This window comes from Coffea arabica, chromosome 11e, assembly GCF_036785885.1.
Source record: "Coffea arabica cultivar ET-39 chromosome 11e, Coffea Arabica ET-39 HiFi, whole genome shotgun sequence".
Taxonomy (NCBI): Eukaryota; Viridiplantae; Streptophyta; class Magnoliopsida; order Gentianales; family Rubiaceae; genus Coffea; species Coffea arabica.
The window spans coordinates 55,827,424-55,844,770 of NC_092331.1; the positions used below are offsets into that span (position 1 = coordinate 55,827,424).

At 39.9% G+C, this 17,347-nt stretch overlaps 4 protein-coding genes across 4 annotated transcripts; all 4 read left to right on the forward strand.

The window, feature by feature from the left end:
• Nucleotides 1-979: 979 nt before the first annotated feature.
• Nucleotides 980-3,127, forward strand: LOC113718587 (uncharacterized). The gene is made up of 2 exons (XM_027243481.2): nt 980-1,138; nt 1,416-3,127. Exons 1-2 carry the CDS (start codon nt 1,102-1,104, stop codon nt 3,125-3,127), a joined length of 1,749 nt encoding a protein of 582 aa, XP_027099282.2. The 5' UTR covers nt 980-1,101.
• A 1,589-nt stretch (nt 3,128-4,716) lies between these two features.
• Nucleotides 4,717-9,674, forward strand: LOC113715652 (toMV susceptible protein tm-2). Its single transcript, XM_027239918.2, has 2 exons — nt 4,717-9,124; nt 9,268-9,674. Exon 1 carries the CDS (start codon nt 6,046-6,048, stop codon nt 7,639-7,641), a length of 1,596 nt encoding a protein of 531 aa, XP_027095719.2. The 5' UTR covers nt 4,717-6,045; the 3' UTR covers nt 7,642-9,124; nt 9,268-9,674.
• Nucleotides 7,765-10,424, forward strand: LOC113718588 (putative late blight resistance protein homolog R1A-10). Its single transcript, XM_027243482.1, has 5 exons — nt 7,765-8,624; nt 8,744-9,124; nt 9,857-9,949; nt 10,126-10,318; nt 10,362-10,424. Exons 1-5 carry the CDS (start codon nt 7,765-7,767, stop codon nt 10,422-10,424), a joined length of 1,590 nt encoding a protein of 529 aa, XP_027099283.1.
• A 1,435-nt stretch (nt 10,425-11,859) lies between these two features.
• On the forward strand, nt 11,860-16,118 carry LOC140020991 (putative late blight resistance protein homolog R1A-3). Its single transcript, XM_072071677.1, has 3 exons — nt 11,860-12,111; nt 12,215-15,578; nt 15,760-16,118. Exons 2-3 carry the CDS (start codon nt 12,217-12,219, stop codon nt 15,776-15,778), a joined length of 3,381 nt encoding a protein of 1,126 aa, XP_071927778.1. The 5' UTR covers nt 11,860-12,111; nt 12,215-12,216; the 3' UTR covers nt 15,779-16,118.
• Nucleotides 16,119-17,347: the final 1,229 nt, after the last annotated feature.

Below are 17,347 nucleotides of genomic sequence, written 5' to 3' on the forward strand. Positions count from 1 at the left end.
AGACGTTGTATGTTGGCTCAGCTCATGTTATCTGTGTATTATAATATTAAATTTTAAGCAATAGAGTGTTTTAATAAAATTTCTCCATCAATCCAGTGAAATATATAAAATCTGAACTAGTTTGATATGCATTCAGAAGAGAGAGAAGCCTAGTCGAATAATGAAAAAGACAAACAGATTTGAGTTGTTGTTACGAGTCTCAAATCTGCAGTGAAAACCTATACATCTCAACCAGGGTTCAGGATTCAAGAACGAGACATAGGAAACAGAAACAAGCTTCTGCTTAGAAGTTGGCTTGCAATATTCAGCTGTGAGAAATGTTGTATCATTCAGGAAAACAAACAAGCTCCAAATTTTCAGTTTGCAATACGGTTAGTATGGGTGGCCTATGCCATTGCTTCTCTTTTGTAAACGCTGTAGCATCTGCTGTGCTTCCAAATTAAACAATTGCAGGCTCGAGATTTCTGTAGAAAAAATGTTCGTTGATTATATGAATATGCACTTTAGAAGAACTATACAAGGGATTTCGAACGTGAATATGCACCGGATCATTTGTATTTTCCCGCTATAATTTTGTTTTGGATTCAGTCACAAACTGGAATTAGTAAACTTAAAGCTCCAGCATTTGACGGTCAAAGTATCCCACAAATTTCAAGCACTTTGAAACAGAAGTTGCACAGTTCATATTTACGAAGATCTATTTCTCTTATATGAATTGTGTACCAGCTCAGGAGAAAAAAGAGGAAAAAAAAAAAAAAAAGAGAAAAAAGGGTCACTTACTTTTAACCTCAAAGAAAAAAAGGAGAGATAGGTAAACTTGAATTATTTAATTTACACAAAAAATCGATACAAATGCAATTTACAGTAACTAATTCAAACTACTTGGAGTGGGTAATAGTTCCTTTAGGAATGCAACCAATGCTACTCCCTTAGCAAGGCCCGGTGCAGCTGTTCTAGGACTCCTAAAAGAGATAGGTCCCCTCAAAGAAAATTGAGAAGAAAAGAAATTAAAGACGGAGACGTTTGGCACTTGGGGAGACTTGGTTGCTTCATCTTCGTTGACCACAAGTTCTCATCGCCGGCTTTCTTCTAGCAATCGTGATGCCGATCATCAAAGTCCGTTCCTCCTCTGCTGCTGGTAAGCTGTAGCTTCTCTCTCGCATTCGTAGTTGTCAGGCCCCGGTTTTTTTGCTTTCTCCTACATGTTAGTATGCTCTTTTATTTTTTATTTTTTCCGATTCATTCATATTTACTTATTTAGTATGCTCTTTCTCCTACACTTTCTTTTGCTTTGTCCTAGGTGATTCATTCATGTTATTTTCTTTTATATTTACTTATTGCAGTCCGGTTAAATCTTTAAATCCAAACATGCAGGGTGATTTATTTGTTAATTTGCTATTGATTACATCGGGTAGGATTGACGGAGGGAAGGATGGCTTACGATGACGTTGTTTATCTGTTGGTGGAGGAGGTGGACGAGTTAACTACTATCCTAGGCAAAATACTGAATATCAAGGTATTGCAAGCCAAGTTATTTATAGAAAAAGTTGTTGAGGTCATCAGAGTATTGGAAATGGAAGGACCCCCAACTTTGCCGGACCAATTAGTAGAAGATATTGCACCTCTTGCATTGCCTGTAGGAGATTTTGCTCGGAGAACTAAGCTACTAATTACTTCACCGCTATATGATGAGTATAGAATGAATATTCGTCGCGGCTGGGAACGAATGCTATCAAGAGAAGTGCCAGAATTAGTAGAACAGATTGGTTTAAATGAGAATAAGCTGGAGAAATTTCTTGATGAATCTGACTTCTACAGCTCCTGGGAAGATTTACGCCACAATTCAGCCTTCCTACCTTGTCGTGACGCGGTGATGGATCTGCTTCAGTCTTGTCGAGAACTCAAAGACGCCATGAACTTTTTCAGTGAAGTGGGGACTGAATCAGCTTTTCTCTGCCAACATCTAAAGTTCTTGCTGTGCTTTGCTGAGCTGTGCGGGCGTTCCAATGAATGGCGTTGCCGCCAATTTGTGAACGGCATCATGGATGTTGCTAACAAAGCTCTTGATGCGCTGGAATGTGCAGATATAGATAGTCTTAGGTCAGAGATGCGGGAATTTAAATCGAATGTATATGCTTCAGCCGAGCTTGTAAAGGAAAATTGTGTCGAGAAGACGGCCAAGGAATTTTTTGATGGGAAAAATGGAAAGCGATTGGTTTTGTTGGAGACTTTAGAAAGGCTTCATTCCTTCACGGAAGAGATTGATACTACTTGTGGGAAACTTGGCAGCGAAGATCGTCAATCGCATAACGCTTCATTTGGAAGAAATGGTTTTCCTTCACTGTCTGTGATTCGTGAGAAGTTTGCTAGAGGAGATCTTCCTTCACTGCCGATCACGTATTATCTACGTGCTTTTCCTTTAATTGAACGAAGAAAAAGAGGGAGAGTTAGTGTTAGGTCTGGTATCAGGCGACCTAACAAACAGGTTCATTATCTGCGTGCTTCTGGAGGAAAAAGAAGAAGAGCGTCTAATATCATACTAGAGCGGCAAATGAATCGAATTGAATCGCGTTTTGATCTAATCGAGCCGAGTCTCGGTCTAGTTTTATCAAATTCGAACTCGAATTCGAACTCGACAAGCTGCCAATCTGAATATCAAGTTCAAGGTCAAACTCTAGCTCTAATTCGAGCTCGTGCGCTCGAGCTCGAGCGAGAGCAAGAGCGTGAGCGAGAGCTCGTGCTCGTGCTCGAGCGCAAGCTCGAGCTCGTGCAGCTTGAGCTGGAGCTGGCAATCGAGCTCGTGCAGCTCGACCACGAGCGCGAGCGCCAGCTCCAGCTCGAGCTCGAGCTCGAACTCGAGCTCGAGCTACAGCTTGTGCTCGAGCTCAAGCTCGAGCGCCAGCGCGAGCTCATGCTCAAGCTCGAGTGCCAGCGCCAGCTTGTGCTCAAGCTCAAGCTCGAGCGCCAACGCGAGCTCATGTTGCTCGAGCGCCGGCTCGAGCTTGTGCTGCTAGAGCGCCGGTGCCAGCTCAAGCTCGAGTTCGAGCTCGTTCGCCAACGCGAGCTCGTGCTCAAGCTCGAGCACGAGCTCGAGCTCGAGTTCGAGAGCGAGCGCAACTCGAGCTAGCTCAAGCGCTTAAAAAAGACTTGAGTTTGATGTTGATCGAACTTAAGTCGAGTTTTGACTCCAGCTGCTCATGAGTAGCTTAATTTTTTTGCCGCCTTAAACAAGATCTAACAAACAGGTTAATTATCTACGTGTTTTTCGAGGAAAAAGAAGAAGCGTTGTTAGTGTTAGGTCTAGTACTAGACTGGTTAAGCGTCAAGTTCCGACAATGATGACAAACTATGTTAATAGAACCAGAATGTATGTGGTATTGCTGCCACAAATGGAGAAATAGCTCTAGAATGTATGCGCTGCTGCTACCAATAATGGAGAAATAGCTCGTGAAGAGTTTTGCGAAGAAGATAGAGCAAGATTACTATATTCACGGTATGGGTCCGTTGATCACCAAACCACTAAGAGAGCTTTTAATGAGTTATTTAGACCTTTGGTTCATCGAATAAATATTTTGAGTTCTCTTGTGTTTTAGTAATTAAATGCTTTTGGGACTAGAAACACTTTTTTATAGCTTTTATACTCTGTTTCATGGTGAAACTCTACTCTTTTGTGACTGCTCTACTTTGTGGTAAAATTCTACTCCTCTTTCGTCATAAATCATGTAATCTGGTGTCTGTTCTCGTTGATCATAGTTTTCTAGAGAATTGCTCAGAACATGATCAGCACAGCTTTGTACTGTCCAAGAGATTAATCTTCCCCGATTTTCAATTGTTGAAGCATTGCAGGGTATTTAATTTACCAACAGATACCTATGTAGATTCGTGCATGTTAAAAAGAATACATAGTTACTTTATTATGCATTTTCTAGGAAAGAAAGCGGTGTGCATTTAGAATAGGTACAAAAGTTATTTTAACCTTGGCGTACAAAAGTTTAGTTTCAAGATACTTGCTGCAAAATGTCCTTGTGATATACTAATGCAAATGAAACACCTTGTTAAATTTTGTTTCTAAAAGAAAACAGAAGTGCTTTATATGAAGGACACTTAAGAATGCATATATTCCCAGACCAAGAACTGCGCAGTAGCAGTAAAGAATTTTCTATTTGAAATCCATGTTAGCTTGAATCCTCAAACTAGGTACGTCTCTTTGATGCGGGTTTTGGTTTGCATCAGAATTTGGTAATAATATACGAGGATGTTAAAAACTTTCTTGGCCAAGTTTCAGTCTCCGGATGCAAGCCTAGAATGGGGATCTTACAGGATCTTGATCTTCTAGGCCAAACCAAGTGCTTCACACCTTGATAAACTATATGTGAACGTGGGAACACAATGCAAGAGAAAATTTATTTAACTAATTTCATTCGTGATTGGGTAGTTTTGTGGTAATCTAATTGTTAGAGAACCAATTTTCAAAGTGAAGCTTACCAACGTTGTTATTGTTGTTAATCTAGGCTTAGATTTCCATTTCTGTCTTCCATCAAATTCATTGAATGCGTTAATTGTTTATTTTATTGTCTTCAAAAATGGATGAGAAACGAGTGCCGATTAAGTGTTTGATGTCTATATGCCCATTTGATCATCAAGCTCAGGTTAAGTGTTTGATGTCTCTGCTGTTTTGCAAATTGACCAGACAGGCCAATAGACAGCAAGTCAATTATTCCTAAAAGATCCAACCCCCGCCACTGCCAAGCAGTATTGCTTCTACACCATCCAAATAAAACAAAGAAAAAACCACCAAAATAAAGTCGACAAAATTTTATCGGGCTTCAGCTATTTATGCAATCCTTGTAGTGCTCCTTTGATCTGATGAGAAATCACATGTACAATCAGTAGAATGCAAAAGTTGCAACTTCCTCGATTATGTAGGGGAGGAGCCACTGGGCCCTGATAGGCTGGTACAGAATATCGTAAGTTCAATTCTGGAGCAATCGTTTCCTAAAATTTTGGGGGATATTTTGCTATTTCTTTAGTTGGTGCTATGGTATCTAACTCCTCTATTCCATGTCTAATGAGCTAGGAGATTCCAATGTTCTGGGATGCAGAATTTTCATTATTATCCGGTATATTCATGGTGGCAAGTCGCATAAAAGATCAGTTTCGTTGCATCTTGAACCCATTCCAGATTTTAGGAGTATCCCCAAAATCCAAGCCCTTTTCGGCTAGAACCATGGTCAGGAAATATGACGATCAGAAAGTTTTGCATACAACATATCTAAGCAGCATAAAACTACTATACTAAGTAGTAATTGATCAAGGGGCAAGAAGGCAAAGCTAAGAGAGCCTACTATCTTTTGACTTATTACGCAATTACTAAGTTCTGAATCCGAGAGATCTGAGCCTGTAGAATAAGTTGTGGAAGAGGAGAATCCACAGGAAATCACCGGGATGGGAGGACTAGGGAAAATCAAGATTTGATCGCTCAAAACAAAAAATGACCAAAGATAATGTACTGAAAGTGGTAAAAAAAAAAAAGCTAAGGAAACAGTATATTATCATTAATTTTCACCTTCCTTTCTAGTTAATTTTGTGAATGTAATTATTAATTGAATTTTAATTTGACAAAATTTAAAAATGTAAGGTGTAAAATGTTCAAAATTAAGTGCTTAGAGTGTAAAATGAGAAAGTAGTACACACCTCCCTTTCGTCTACGGACAGCGCCCACCAACAATGGGAAAAATGTGAGAAGTTGACAATGGTGCCGACTTTCAGCATGTCCTGTGGTACTTGGTTTCTCTTTTGACCAGATACAAGTAGATGGGGAGTGCAAATTTCTGATTTTTCTCCTTCCACTAAGGTGAGTGAGGTCCTGATGTGGTTCTTAGTTTCTGTTTTGATCATGGATTAAGTATCAAAACTGCAGCAGGTAAGTAACTGCCTTTTTTTCAGTTCATTATCCCTGTGACATTCATTCAGTTTTTTTTTCCTTCCTTCCAGTCTCATTTTTGTATAAGCTTTTCTTGTGGTTTCATAAGCTTTTACTTTGAGATGGCTTATTCTGCGGTGGTTTCTCTCTTGCAATCACTAGAGCATCTATTGCGATTCCCATGTCTGATTCTAGAAATTAATCAAATGCAAGCCAAAGCTTTCAATAACAAAGTTGACAAGGCCCTAAACCTTTCCAGAAGAACCTCAACTATGTCCAAGGTTCATCTAAGGACATTAATCGCGACAACTGAACCTCTAGCATTGACTGTAGGAGAATTTATCGAGACAGTTAATACTCATAAGCTAGTATCAAAAATTTTTGAGATATTGCAAAACATGTTTTTGGTTGAGCATAGATCACCACCAAGAATGTTGGAAAAATGTCCCAAAGTACTGGAAGAAATGGGTCATTTTAGGGCAGAGCTGATGAAATTGTTCGGTAGGACAACATATCCCCACAACAACAGGGTGGGAGAACATTCAAGACAACCTTCTTGTGCCTGGGTGGTAAAATTGCTGCAGGCCAGTGACAAACTCAGACATGCCATAACCGTTTCCCATAGAATGGCCATGGAGATGACAGTTCTTTGCCAGGATCTACGATATTTGCTAAGTTTTCTTGAGAGTTCTTCAAATGAATTCTGTGGTGATCACCAAGTGGTGAAAATTTTAAGAGATCTCGCTAACAAGGCCGGAGATATTATTGATGATTATCTGTTTGATAATCCAATGAAGTCAAAGATCATTGAATTCATACATGTAACACTCGGTGATCAAAGAGAATCACTGATAGGGATTCATTACGTCCGGAAAGTAGTTAGGAAATTCTTTGATGGAGAGAGTGGGATTTGTCAAGGTTTGTTGCAGACACTGCAGCTGGCTCGTTCAGTTAGACAAATGATGAGGAAGATGTATGATAAAAGAGCTGGTGGCAAGGAATATTTGCAGTCAGGAAATGCTTCACTCAGGGGCTCATTACAGCACGATTCAAATAAGCAACATATTGTGGTTGGCCTTGATGACTACTTGGGTAGAATGCTGGACCAAATTACTGGATTTCCATCTAGACTAGAAATCGTCACGATTGTTGGGATGGGTGGCATCGGTAAAACAACACTTGCCAAAAACATCTTTGATCATCCTTACACCATTTATCACTTCTATTGTCGTGCATGGGTTGCAGTGTCCCAAGTTTATCAAGTGAGGGATTTGTTATTAGGCATTTTGAGCTCTGTTGGTCAACTCAATGCTGAAACCTATTCAAAAACCAATGACCAATTAGCTGAGGTCTTGTATAGAAGTTTGAAGGGCAGGAGATATTTAATTGTCATGGATATGGATGATATGTGGAGTGCTAAGGCTTGGGATGATGTCAAAAGATCTTTTCCAAATGATAAAAATGGAAGTCGAGTAATAGTAACTACTCGGTTTAACGGATGTGGCTATCTATGTCAATCCGAAAACGCCTCCTCATTTTATGAGCCTGCTAAGCATAGAAGAAAGCTAGAAATTAATGGAAAATATATTGTTTGGAGTAGAAGGTTGTCCTCCGGAGTTGGTAGATGTTGGAAAATATATAGCCAAAAGGTGCCAAGGCCTGCCACTTTCTATTGTTGTTGTAGCTGGTCTTCTTTGCAGTATCACGAGAACACTTGATTCCTGGAGGGCCATAGCAAGCAGCATTAGTTCATTCCTACGCACTGACGCCGAACATTGTCTAGAAATGCTTGCTTTAAGTTACAACCACCTACCCCTTACTTGGAAGTCTGCTTCCTGTATATGGGGGCTTTCCCTGAAGATTGTGAAATTGAAGTGCAAAAATTGATCCATTTATGGATAGCCGAGGGCTTCTTGGATCCAAAAGTTCTTGAACATCCAGAAGCAGTGGCTGTGGATTACTTGGAAGACCTCATTCGCAGAAGCTTAGTTTTGGTTGGAAAAAGGAGTTTTGATGGCAAAATCAAAACATGCCTCCTCCATGATCTTTTGTGGGAACTGTGCTTAAGAGAAGCTCAGAAAGAAAACTTCTTATCTGTGATAAAAGGTTTTTCTGCAGGTATAGCTGATCAGCGCCGTCTCAGTCTCCACAAGGACTCTTATCTTGATGTTCACTTGGCACCCGAAATGGCATATGTCAGATCATTTCTGTATTTTGATGTGGGTTCTGGCTTCGAACCAGACATCTTATTCTTCCAGTTGGGCTTTAAATTGCTAAAAGTATTGGATGTGATTTTTCTGCGATTTGAAACTTTCCCTGTTCAAATACTAGAACTGGTTAATTTGAGTTACCTTGGACTGATGGTCACTTTTGAGCTTCCCAAAATGTTATCTAGACTCAAGAATCTGCAAACACTAGTGATTCATGGTCCCTGGACTAGCACAGATTATGCTGAGTCCCCAAATCTGTTGTTTGAATATTGGAGTATGCCAAAGTTAAGGCATCTCTATATTACTGTTGCTTGCTGTTTAAGAAGTCCTTCTGTCAAAATGGATATTAGTTTATGGCCATTCACTTCAAAATGCATCCAAGTTGTGTCCGGAATTAGATTTGCAAGCTGCACCAGGGAAGTTTTCATCAGCATGCCTTCTCTAAGCATGTTAGGATTGTCTGAAACCAAGGAAGACTATGAGATAAATTGGTCAGCCAAATGCCTAAAAGAGCTTTTCTATTTGCAAGAACTTGAACTTTTGAAGCTATGCTTCTACAGGGAAAGTACAAAAATATGGAGAATCTTGATGCTTTGCCATCTAATCTCAGGAAATTGACCATAAGTTGGAGCTATCAACCATGGCAGAATATGACCTCCATTGCCTCGTTACCCAAACTGGAGGTGCTCAAACTGAAAAATTATGCTTTCCAAGGGCCAAGGTGGGAACCAACTGAAGGGGGCTTTCGTGTTTTGAAGCACTTGCTGGTTGAGAAGACTGATCTAGTGTCATGGGAGGCCACAAGCAATCACTTTCCATGTCTTGAGCATCTAGTTCTCAAGTCTTGCAAGTACCTGAAAGAGGTTCCCTACGGTATTACAGAAATTTCTACCCTGAAGCGGATAGAGTTGCACAACTGTAGTGAATCTGCAAAAATTTCTGCTACAAGTATTGAAGTTGAAAGCCTTGATGTTGTCATCAAAAGCGATAGGCAAGTCTTTATTTGCATTTAGAATCACTTTGATTGAAACTTGCAGTTTATGAAGTTTATATTGACGCACCATTCCTGCATTTGCATTTCCTGACATTGTATGGATTGCCTGTGTCTGTGATGCCTCCAAAATCATGTCACAGATTTCAGCACTCAGCATAAAGGGAAGCTTTGAGCTGCGGCTTGCAATTTCAATTTCCCAACTGATTTGGAATTGCTTCTTGTCATCCATCTTGCTGAGGCTATTTGTAAATGCTGCATAAGAGAGTGGAAGGCCAGCCCCTGCCCCATCGGATGAAAGCGTTTCAAGGTCTTGGCATGTACCTCATTTATTTTATCTTGAAGTTGATCTGAGATTTTCTCCTAGTCCTAGGTAATAATTGAGCAGGTAGCTACTAATACATCTTGTTGAATGTGAATGCACAAGAATCAAATGAATCCCATTTGGTTCGGAATGCTTATATTTTTGACATTGAATAAACACAATCCCTTAGTTCTTGTGGTACCTCCCAAGTGAACTGATATCAATTTTTATTTGTTTTATTACTCATCTTGATGTGTTTGAAGTAATCATCTACTGCATGTAAACAAAAATTCGTCAAACTCTCTCAATGTTCGCAAGATTGCTTGTTCCCTTGCAGGATATCTTTTAATCTTTTATAGGGTTTTACATAAAAAAGTTAATATGTTCGTTTAACATCACCTCCTCTGTCTCCTGATCCTTTGTGTCAGCAATATACACTATTTAAAGCTGTTTGATTTTGAGAAACAGGTTAAAAATGGTTTAGCATTACTTATTTCTGTTGTCAATATTCATTCCACGAGGTCAGTCCCAGAAAAGCGAGCAGAGGCATTTCGGTTTCAGCTCCTATTACAATGTTCAGTGTATCGTATAAACTGCTTGTACTCCTTCCATTCCCTTTTACGTTTCGCAGTAACTTTGCATATCAGCAACCAAAACACATCAACTAACATTTGATCAGTTGATGAAAATTGTCAAGAGAAGTGTCAGAAATAGTAGAACAGATTGGTTTAATTGGGAATAAGCTGGAGAAATTTCTTGATGAAACTGACTTGTACAACTCCTGGGAAGATTTATGCAACAATTTATCGTTCCTACCTGCCCGTGAGGCAGTAAGAGCTCTACTTGAGGCTAGTCAAGGATTCAAAGATGCCATAAACTTTTTCCATGAAGTAGGTAGGTACTGAATCAGCTGTACTCTGCCTGTATCTTCAGTTCTTGCTTAGGTTCTTTGGAGCTTTGCAAAGTGAGTGTCCAGATGAATCAAGGAAGTTGTGAATAAAGCACTCGATGCTGTAAACCGTCCAAAGGAAGAAGAAAGTGTCATCGTGAGAAGACAAGCACGTCCATTGCCAATTGACATAGTGATGTGGACCACGCGCTTGACAAATTCTTGGAGAAGAGGAACTACGTCTAAATGAAGAAAGAAGGAAAGAAGCAATGCGTTTGAAGTTTTCTGAATATCGAACTTAACTTTTTCTACACACAGACAGACTACTTTTCCTTCCTGGAAAATGCATAATGACACAGACTACGTGTGTCTTCTGTAACGCATGATGAGCCTACAAAATGTTCTATTGAAAATTAAAAGTCAGGCAAGAGTAACTCCTTGGAGAATACTAAGCTATGCTGCTGATGTTCTACAACTGCAATGTGATTGCATACAGCAATGCTCCTTTATTTTGAGGGGGCTGACTTCATATGAATCAGGAATGGATATCTGCCTATTTTCCTTCTCCTCAAAAGTTAAAAGAACCATTTCTTCTTCTTTTGATTTCTGTGGATAAAGGAAAAGCAAAAGCACCATTTCTCGCAGTTGGATGTGAAAAGCTAAAATGAAGCATTTTGCATTAGAATATCTTCTCTACCAAATTTTCTCACATATCATATCAATCTCTCCTGCTGTGATGGCATGAAACCCTCCTAACGCCTCCAACAAAACCAAGAATGGAATGCTTCTTGGCCTTTCCTGATCTGGTAGAATAACCCCAGAATACATCTTTGAACTTTCAAAAACTCGAGATGAGACGATCTTCTGTCAAACAGCTTGCAGCATCAAGTGTTTTTTTTTTTTTTTTTTAACGACATCCCTCATGCTTTTGACCAATTCAGGTGAACATTCGCACTGCAATTCTCTCAAGCAAGATCCAAAAAAACTGGCGTACAAGTTACAGCTGATTCACTATCCATTTCATTGAAAAAGATGATGGTCGCCTTGAGTTCATGACTAGCCTGAAGAAGCATAGCTCTTGCTGCCACACGAGACGGTAGTAACACTACTAAAATGTTGGGTAAATCACCCCAGGCGTTGTACAAGTCAGTGTCATTAAAAATGCTTCACTTTCAATAAGTTACTTCTGAACCAAAAAAAAAAAAATCAATAAATTATAATATTATATATATAAGATATATAATATACTGATAATTTTGTTACGTGAGTTTATCCCATTTTTTTGGTTATGGCATGTTGTTAAATAATAATTGACCGAGAATTTATGTAATATCCAATATAAAAAAACAGATCCATGAGATTAAAATAATTTTTAAATTTTATCTCATGTTAAATTTTTTGCTAAATCTATTATCATTAGTGTTATACATATATAAAAATAAAGTCACGTAAAAAGTAAAGTAAAAGTGGGGATTGGGGCACCAGTGGCGTGGCGGGTGGAGCGGCAGACGGAGGAATTTTTTAGGTAATAGAACGGGTCCCAGCCACGCAGACGCTTTCCTGTTTTGATTGAAGCTAAAAAGTGCGCCTAAATGCTAAATTCCCCGGTAAACCGGGGCTAAAGTTGTAATGTGAATATGGCTCTTTGCGGACTGAAGTTTGAATAGAGTTGACCAGCGGGCTCCAAAGAAAACCTCCCCGCTTTCATGGTTTCTAATCTTGTCTACTACCGGTAGTAAATTTTCCGATCAGCCGCGACCAGCAAGCTTCTTCTACTTCAAAATTGAACTATTGGTACGATCTTTTTTTGCTTTTAGTAATTCTTTGATCTTACTCTTTGGATTTCTTCTTTCTTGAAATCAGATAACTAATGGAGCTTTTCCATCCTGTTGATCAGAGATGGCGACTTATGCTGCACTGGCTTCTCTTCTGCAAACGCTGGATTATCTACTGAAGTTCCCGTTGTTGATCCTCGAAGTTAAGAAAATGAAAGCCGAAGCTCTCAAACCAAAACTCGATGAATTCTTATTGCTTTTGACGGCAGGAGAACCCTCTGCAGTGTCGAGCTCGAGCTCGGGCTCTCGTCTGTGGGAGCTAATTGAAGAAACTGATCGATCTCTGCAATCGTCAGTAGAAGATTTTATTGAGGCACTTGGGAGGTCTCATTCAGCTGATACTTTGGAGATCAGACAAAGATTGCTACTATACTTTACTAGTAGTACAAAGCCAAAATTTGAACTTCTTGCGGAGGGAAAGCCTCAGATATTCAAGGAGATCACATCCTTGGAGGAAAATTTGAGGAAATTTCTCCACAGCACTGTCCAAGACTGCTTGTCTGGCAGGCCTAACCATTTCTTGTACCGATATGGCCATGTGGAAGAGGATCTAAATCCTCGAGAATTGCCAGATTTTTTTATACAAATTGTATATTCTCAAGTAGACAGTGAAACACCAGTAGTTGATTCCCCGTTCTCCTCACCAAGCAGTGAGACTGATGACCCCTACGTCGGCAAACTTGACTCGACCGTACAACATTCAAATGGAACCATCTCCTTTCCAGACCTTGAACAGCTGTTGTCGTTGGCATTTCGCCAGAGCCGACTTCCAGTAATTGTTAACAAGATGGGACATTTGTGGAGAACCTGTCGTCGGGTCGATGACAGCATCACTAGCTTCTCGAAAGCCACTTCCGATTTAACAACTCTCCACCAGGATATTCGGTTCTTGCTAACCTTTCTTAAGGAGGATTCTTCTAATAAATTCTGCCCTCATCATGAATTGCTGAAATGTATGAAAGATGTTGCAGATAGAGCAAGGGTTCCTGTCGAACAATGTAGGGTAGACTACCAAATCGAGTCCATTATGACGTACCCCTTTTGCTTATTGGCTGGGATTCCTGCAAAATTACAAGATTCTGGAAAGATTCTTGAGTGTGCAGTGGACAGGATTTTCTACGGAAAGAAGGGCATTTCCCAATATTTGGTGCAGGCATCAATGCAGATTCAACCCATTAAAGAAATGATTACAAAGATAAATGATGAGAGTTCAAGTGCGCACACATCAATTGGCAGCATGTCTCTACGCCATTCAAATAAGGACGACATTGTGGTGGGTCTTGATGATGAACTGGTTAGCCTCCTGGAGGGACTCACCAGAGTGCCATCAGGGCTAGAAATTGTGACCATTTTAGGGATGGGCGGCATTGGTAAGACAACTCTTGCTCGAAAAGCTTTTCGTCATTCTTACACTGAATATCACTTCTATTGCCGTGCATGGATCACAGTTTCCCAAGTATATCAAGTCAGAGATTTGTTACTGGGCCTTTTGGGCTGTCTTGGTCACTCCACTGATAAATTGGTAGAGAAAAACGACGCTCAATTAGCTGAAGTTGTGTACAGAAGTTTGAAAGGTAAGAGGTACTTGATTGTTATGGATGACATATGGAGTATCGATGCTTGGAATGATGTCAAAAGATGCTTTCCTGATGACAAAACTGGTAGTAGAATCTTATTAACCAGCCGCGTTACAGAGTTGGCTAGCTACGTCAATGCAAAGAAGCCTCCTCATTGTATGAGTCTTCTGGATACTGAGCAGAGTTGGGAACTGTTGGAGAAGCTTGTATTTGGGATAGCAAGTTGCCCACCTGAATTGGAGAAATGTGGAAAGCTTATAGCTAAACGATGCCAAGGACTACCACTAGCAATTGTTGTAATGGCTGGTGTACTTTCACGTGTCGTCAAGACATATGACTGTTGGAATAATTTTGCAGAGAAGGTATGCGCAATCATCTCCACTAATCCAGAAGAATGCCTGGATATACTTGCTTTGAGTTACAATTATTTGCCCCATCATCTCAAAGCCTGCTTCCTCCATATGGCGGCTTTCCCTGAAGACTGTGAAATAGAAGTTCAAAAGTTGATTAATCTATGGGCTGCAGAGGGATTCTCGGATCCCCAATCTTCAGAAAATCTAGAACAGGTGGCAGAGGAGTATTTGGAAGACCTTATTGGTAGAAACTTAGTTTTCATTGAAAAGGAGTGTTTTGGAGGAAAAGTCAAGACCTGTCGTCTCCATGATTTCTTACGTGAATTATGCTTGAGAGAAGCACAGAAAGAGGACTTCATGCATGTGATACAAAAGAGAGGTACCAAACGCTCTCGAGTAGGCTTGCGTAATCAGCATCGCCTCAGTTTCCATTTGGATCCTTACAGTGATGTGGCTGCGGCACCTGGAATCCCACACGTCTCGTCTTTTATGTGTTTCACATTGGGTACTAATATTGTTCCGAATATTCTGTTCTTTCAATTAGGCTTTAAGGTGCTTAGAGTATTAGACATATTCTTTCTGCATTTTGATTACTTCCCTGCCCGAATACTAAAACTGATTCATTTGAGGTATCTTGCGCTGAGTGCTAATTATGAGCTTCCTGCATCAGTATCACAACTAAGGAATCTCCAAACGTTGGTGATTCATGGTCCATGGCACTGCCGGGAGTCTGGCAGTAGCCCAACATTGTTACTGGAGTTTTGGAGTATGCCTTCATTGAGGCATCTCCAGTATAGTGTGACCATTTATTTGAAGAATCCTCCTGGAGCTAATAGTGAACTCCCTCAGCTATTTGTTTCAAAAAACCTACAAACTCTCTCTACCATCAAAATTTCATGCTGCACAAAGGAAGTTTTCAGTGTCATGCCCCATCTCAAGAAACTTGAAATTTGTGAGACAGAAGAAGACTGCGGCATATGTGAGCCATATGTATTACTTGGGAATCTACAGTACTTGAAAGAGCTTGAAACACTTGAGTGTTGCTTCTACAAACAAAGAGTAGAAGCGCGGCAAATATCATTTTTTTCTGCCCTGCCATGTTCTCTTAGGCAATTGAGTTTAAGTTGGAGTTATTTGCCATGGGAAGACACGAGCTTGATTGGCATGTTACCCAGACTTGAGGTGCTCAAACTCAAACATTTTGCTTTCCATGGACCTAAATGGGAGCCAAAGACTAAAGGTTTTTGTCGTCTGACACGCTTGCTGATTGAGAACACTGATTTGGTCCATTGGGAAGCCACAGTTCATCACTTTCCACGCCTTCAATATCTAGTTCTGAAGTCCTGCAAGCTCTTGGAGGAGATCCCTTTTGATGTGGAGGAAATTGGTACCCTGCAGCGAATTGAGCTGCATCACTGTAACAAAACTACCGAGATATTAGCTAGAGAAATTCAAGAACAGGTTGAAGGCATCGAAGTTGTTATTAGAAGTGAGCGGTAAGTGAAAATTCTCGTCTAATTTCCTTGACTTCCTATGAACATCGGTGCAAATGGATGCAATTTCATTTGAGTAGCGTTGTGCTGTCTTTCCCTGCACCTGTTGTTGTTAATTGACAAACTGTTATACGTCTTCGATTGGTTTATGAAGCTACTTATTTCCTTCTGGTGTCTGTGACAGGAATCCAGACCGTGCATAAGAAGAAAATTCAGTTCCTCTTTTGAGGTGGACTTCCCACTCCATCTCAACTTCTCTGCTGCTCTCTTCTCTTCTACAAGCCATTGTGTAAGCATTTAACAATGCATTGAATGCGCAGTCTCTGATTAATTTATGTGCATGGGGAAATTTAGAATTGTGTATGATCTTGGTCAGCAGCTGACAAATTGCTTCCATTCTTCATTATATTTTTTCTTTCAGTATTACTACGTTTGTGTCTCTCAATTTATCAATTTTACTGAGAAGAAACTAGTTTCATTATGATTATCATGGATGATATGAGGTCCTTTCACAATATATTTGCTTGATGATCTTCTTGTGCATGCTCTTCTGCTTTGAAATGATAATTGTGCATGTGTTCGTCCGATTTTTGGTCACCGATGAACCAAGGTTGCGCTGCGCATGTTACCTCAACACCATGATACGGTGCTGATTTACAAGATTGAATATTGGCTGGGTGTATGTTATCAGTTCAGTACCAGGAAATTGGAAGGTTTATGCTTTTCTGCATAGTTTCCAGAAAAGGAATTTGCTTTGGAAATTCAATGCGAAAATATCCTTCTTGTCTTAGATAGCAAATTGACCAGTTAGGGAACTTCTAATTCATTTAATATTGGTTAGGAGCTAGGAGCTTCCATAACTAAGACACCTTTCTATTCCCCAAGAGCAGCTTCCCAAAATAAATGGCTGCAATATACGAATAAAGTCCCATCCCATCATCTGATGATACATTAATGGTCCTGCACTTGAAGTTCTCACACCCGCAACTATTTCTAAGATTCTGCCATAATATCCTATCCGAAGTTGGGAATCTCTTGTGAGTGGTATAGAAAAGTGTAATGTGGTTCTGGGAAGCAATGGTTGAATATGGGGATATGAAAGAAAGGCCCTGCTCTTGCGATTGGAGGAGGAGTATTAGAAACTGCTATCTCTGAGACGTTTCCGTATCACCTCAGCCAAAAGTTTAGGATTCCTACCATTTTTGTGAGCTGGTTCCTTAGGCTCTGAGAAACCTGGACAAGATTCACATCTCAGAATCATTTCGGTCTTCCAGGACCTTGATTGGTAGTTGCTCCCGAAGTTTCATTCCATCCTTTGATATCTTAAAAAAGACTGGTAACATGTGAAGCCAAGGAAGCCTACAGGGACATTTCATCCAAATGCCTAACAATCTTGTCCACTTCAGTCTCTTGTGGGACGATAACCGTGGTGGGAAGAGAGATGTTAGTTTGGTGCTAAACTTTTATAGTTCGATCAGAGTATAATTGAGGAGAACAAAGTGCACTTAATCCAAAAATGAAAATAATATGGGTCAGGTCCAACCCAATCAGTCAAACTTTTCTCTATTTTCCTCGATTTAAAATAAGAGTAATATTCACTTGCATTAATTTTTATTTTGGTCTCTGAATTTGGAAATAAGACGTTTTGGCCTTTAAAGTATAAAATGTGTTACACTTTAATTCCTAAAGTATAAAATTGGTTTCATCTTAATCCTCTTAAATGTAAAATCTATCCCACTTTAGTCCATAAAATATAAAATTTGAGCTAAATC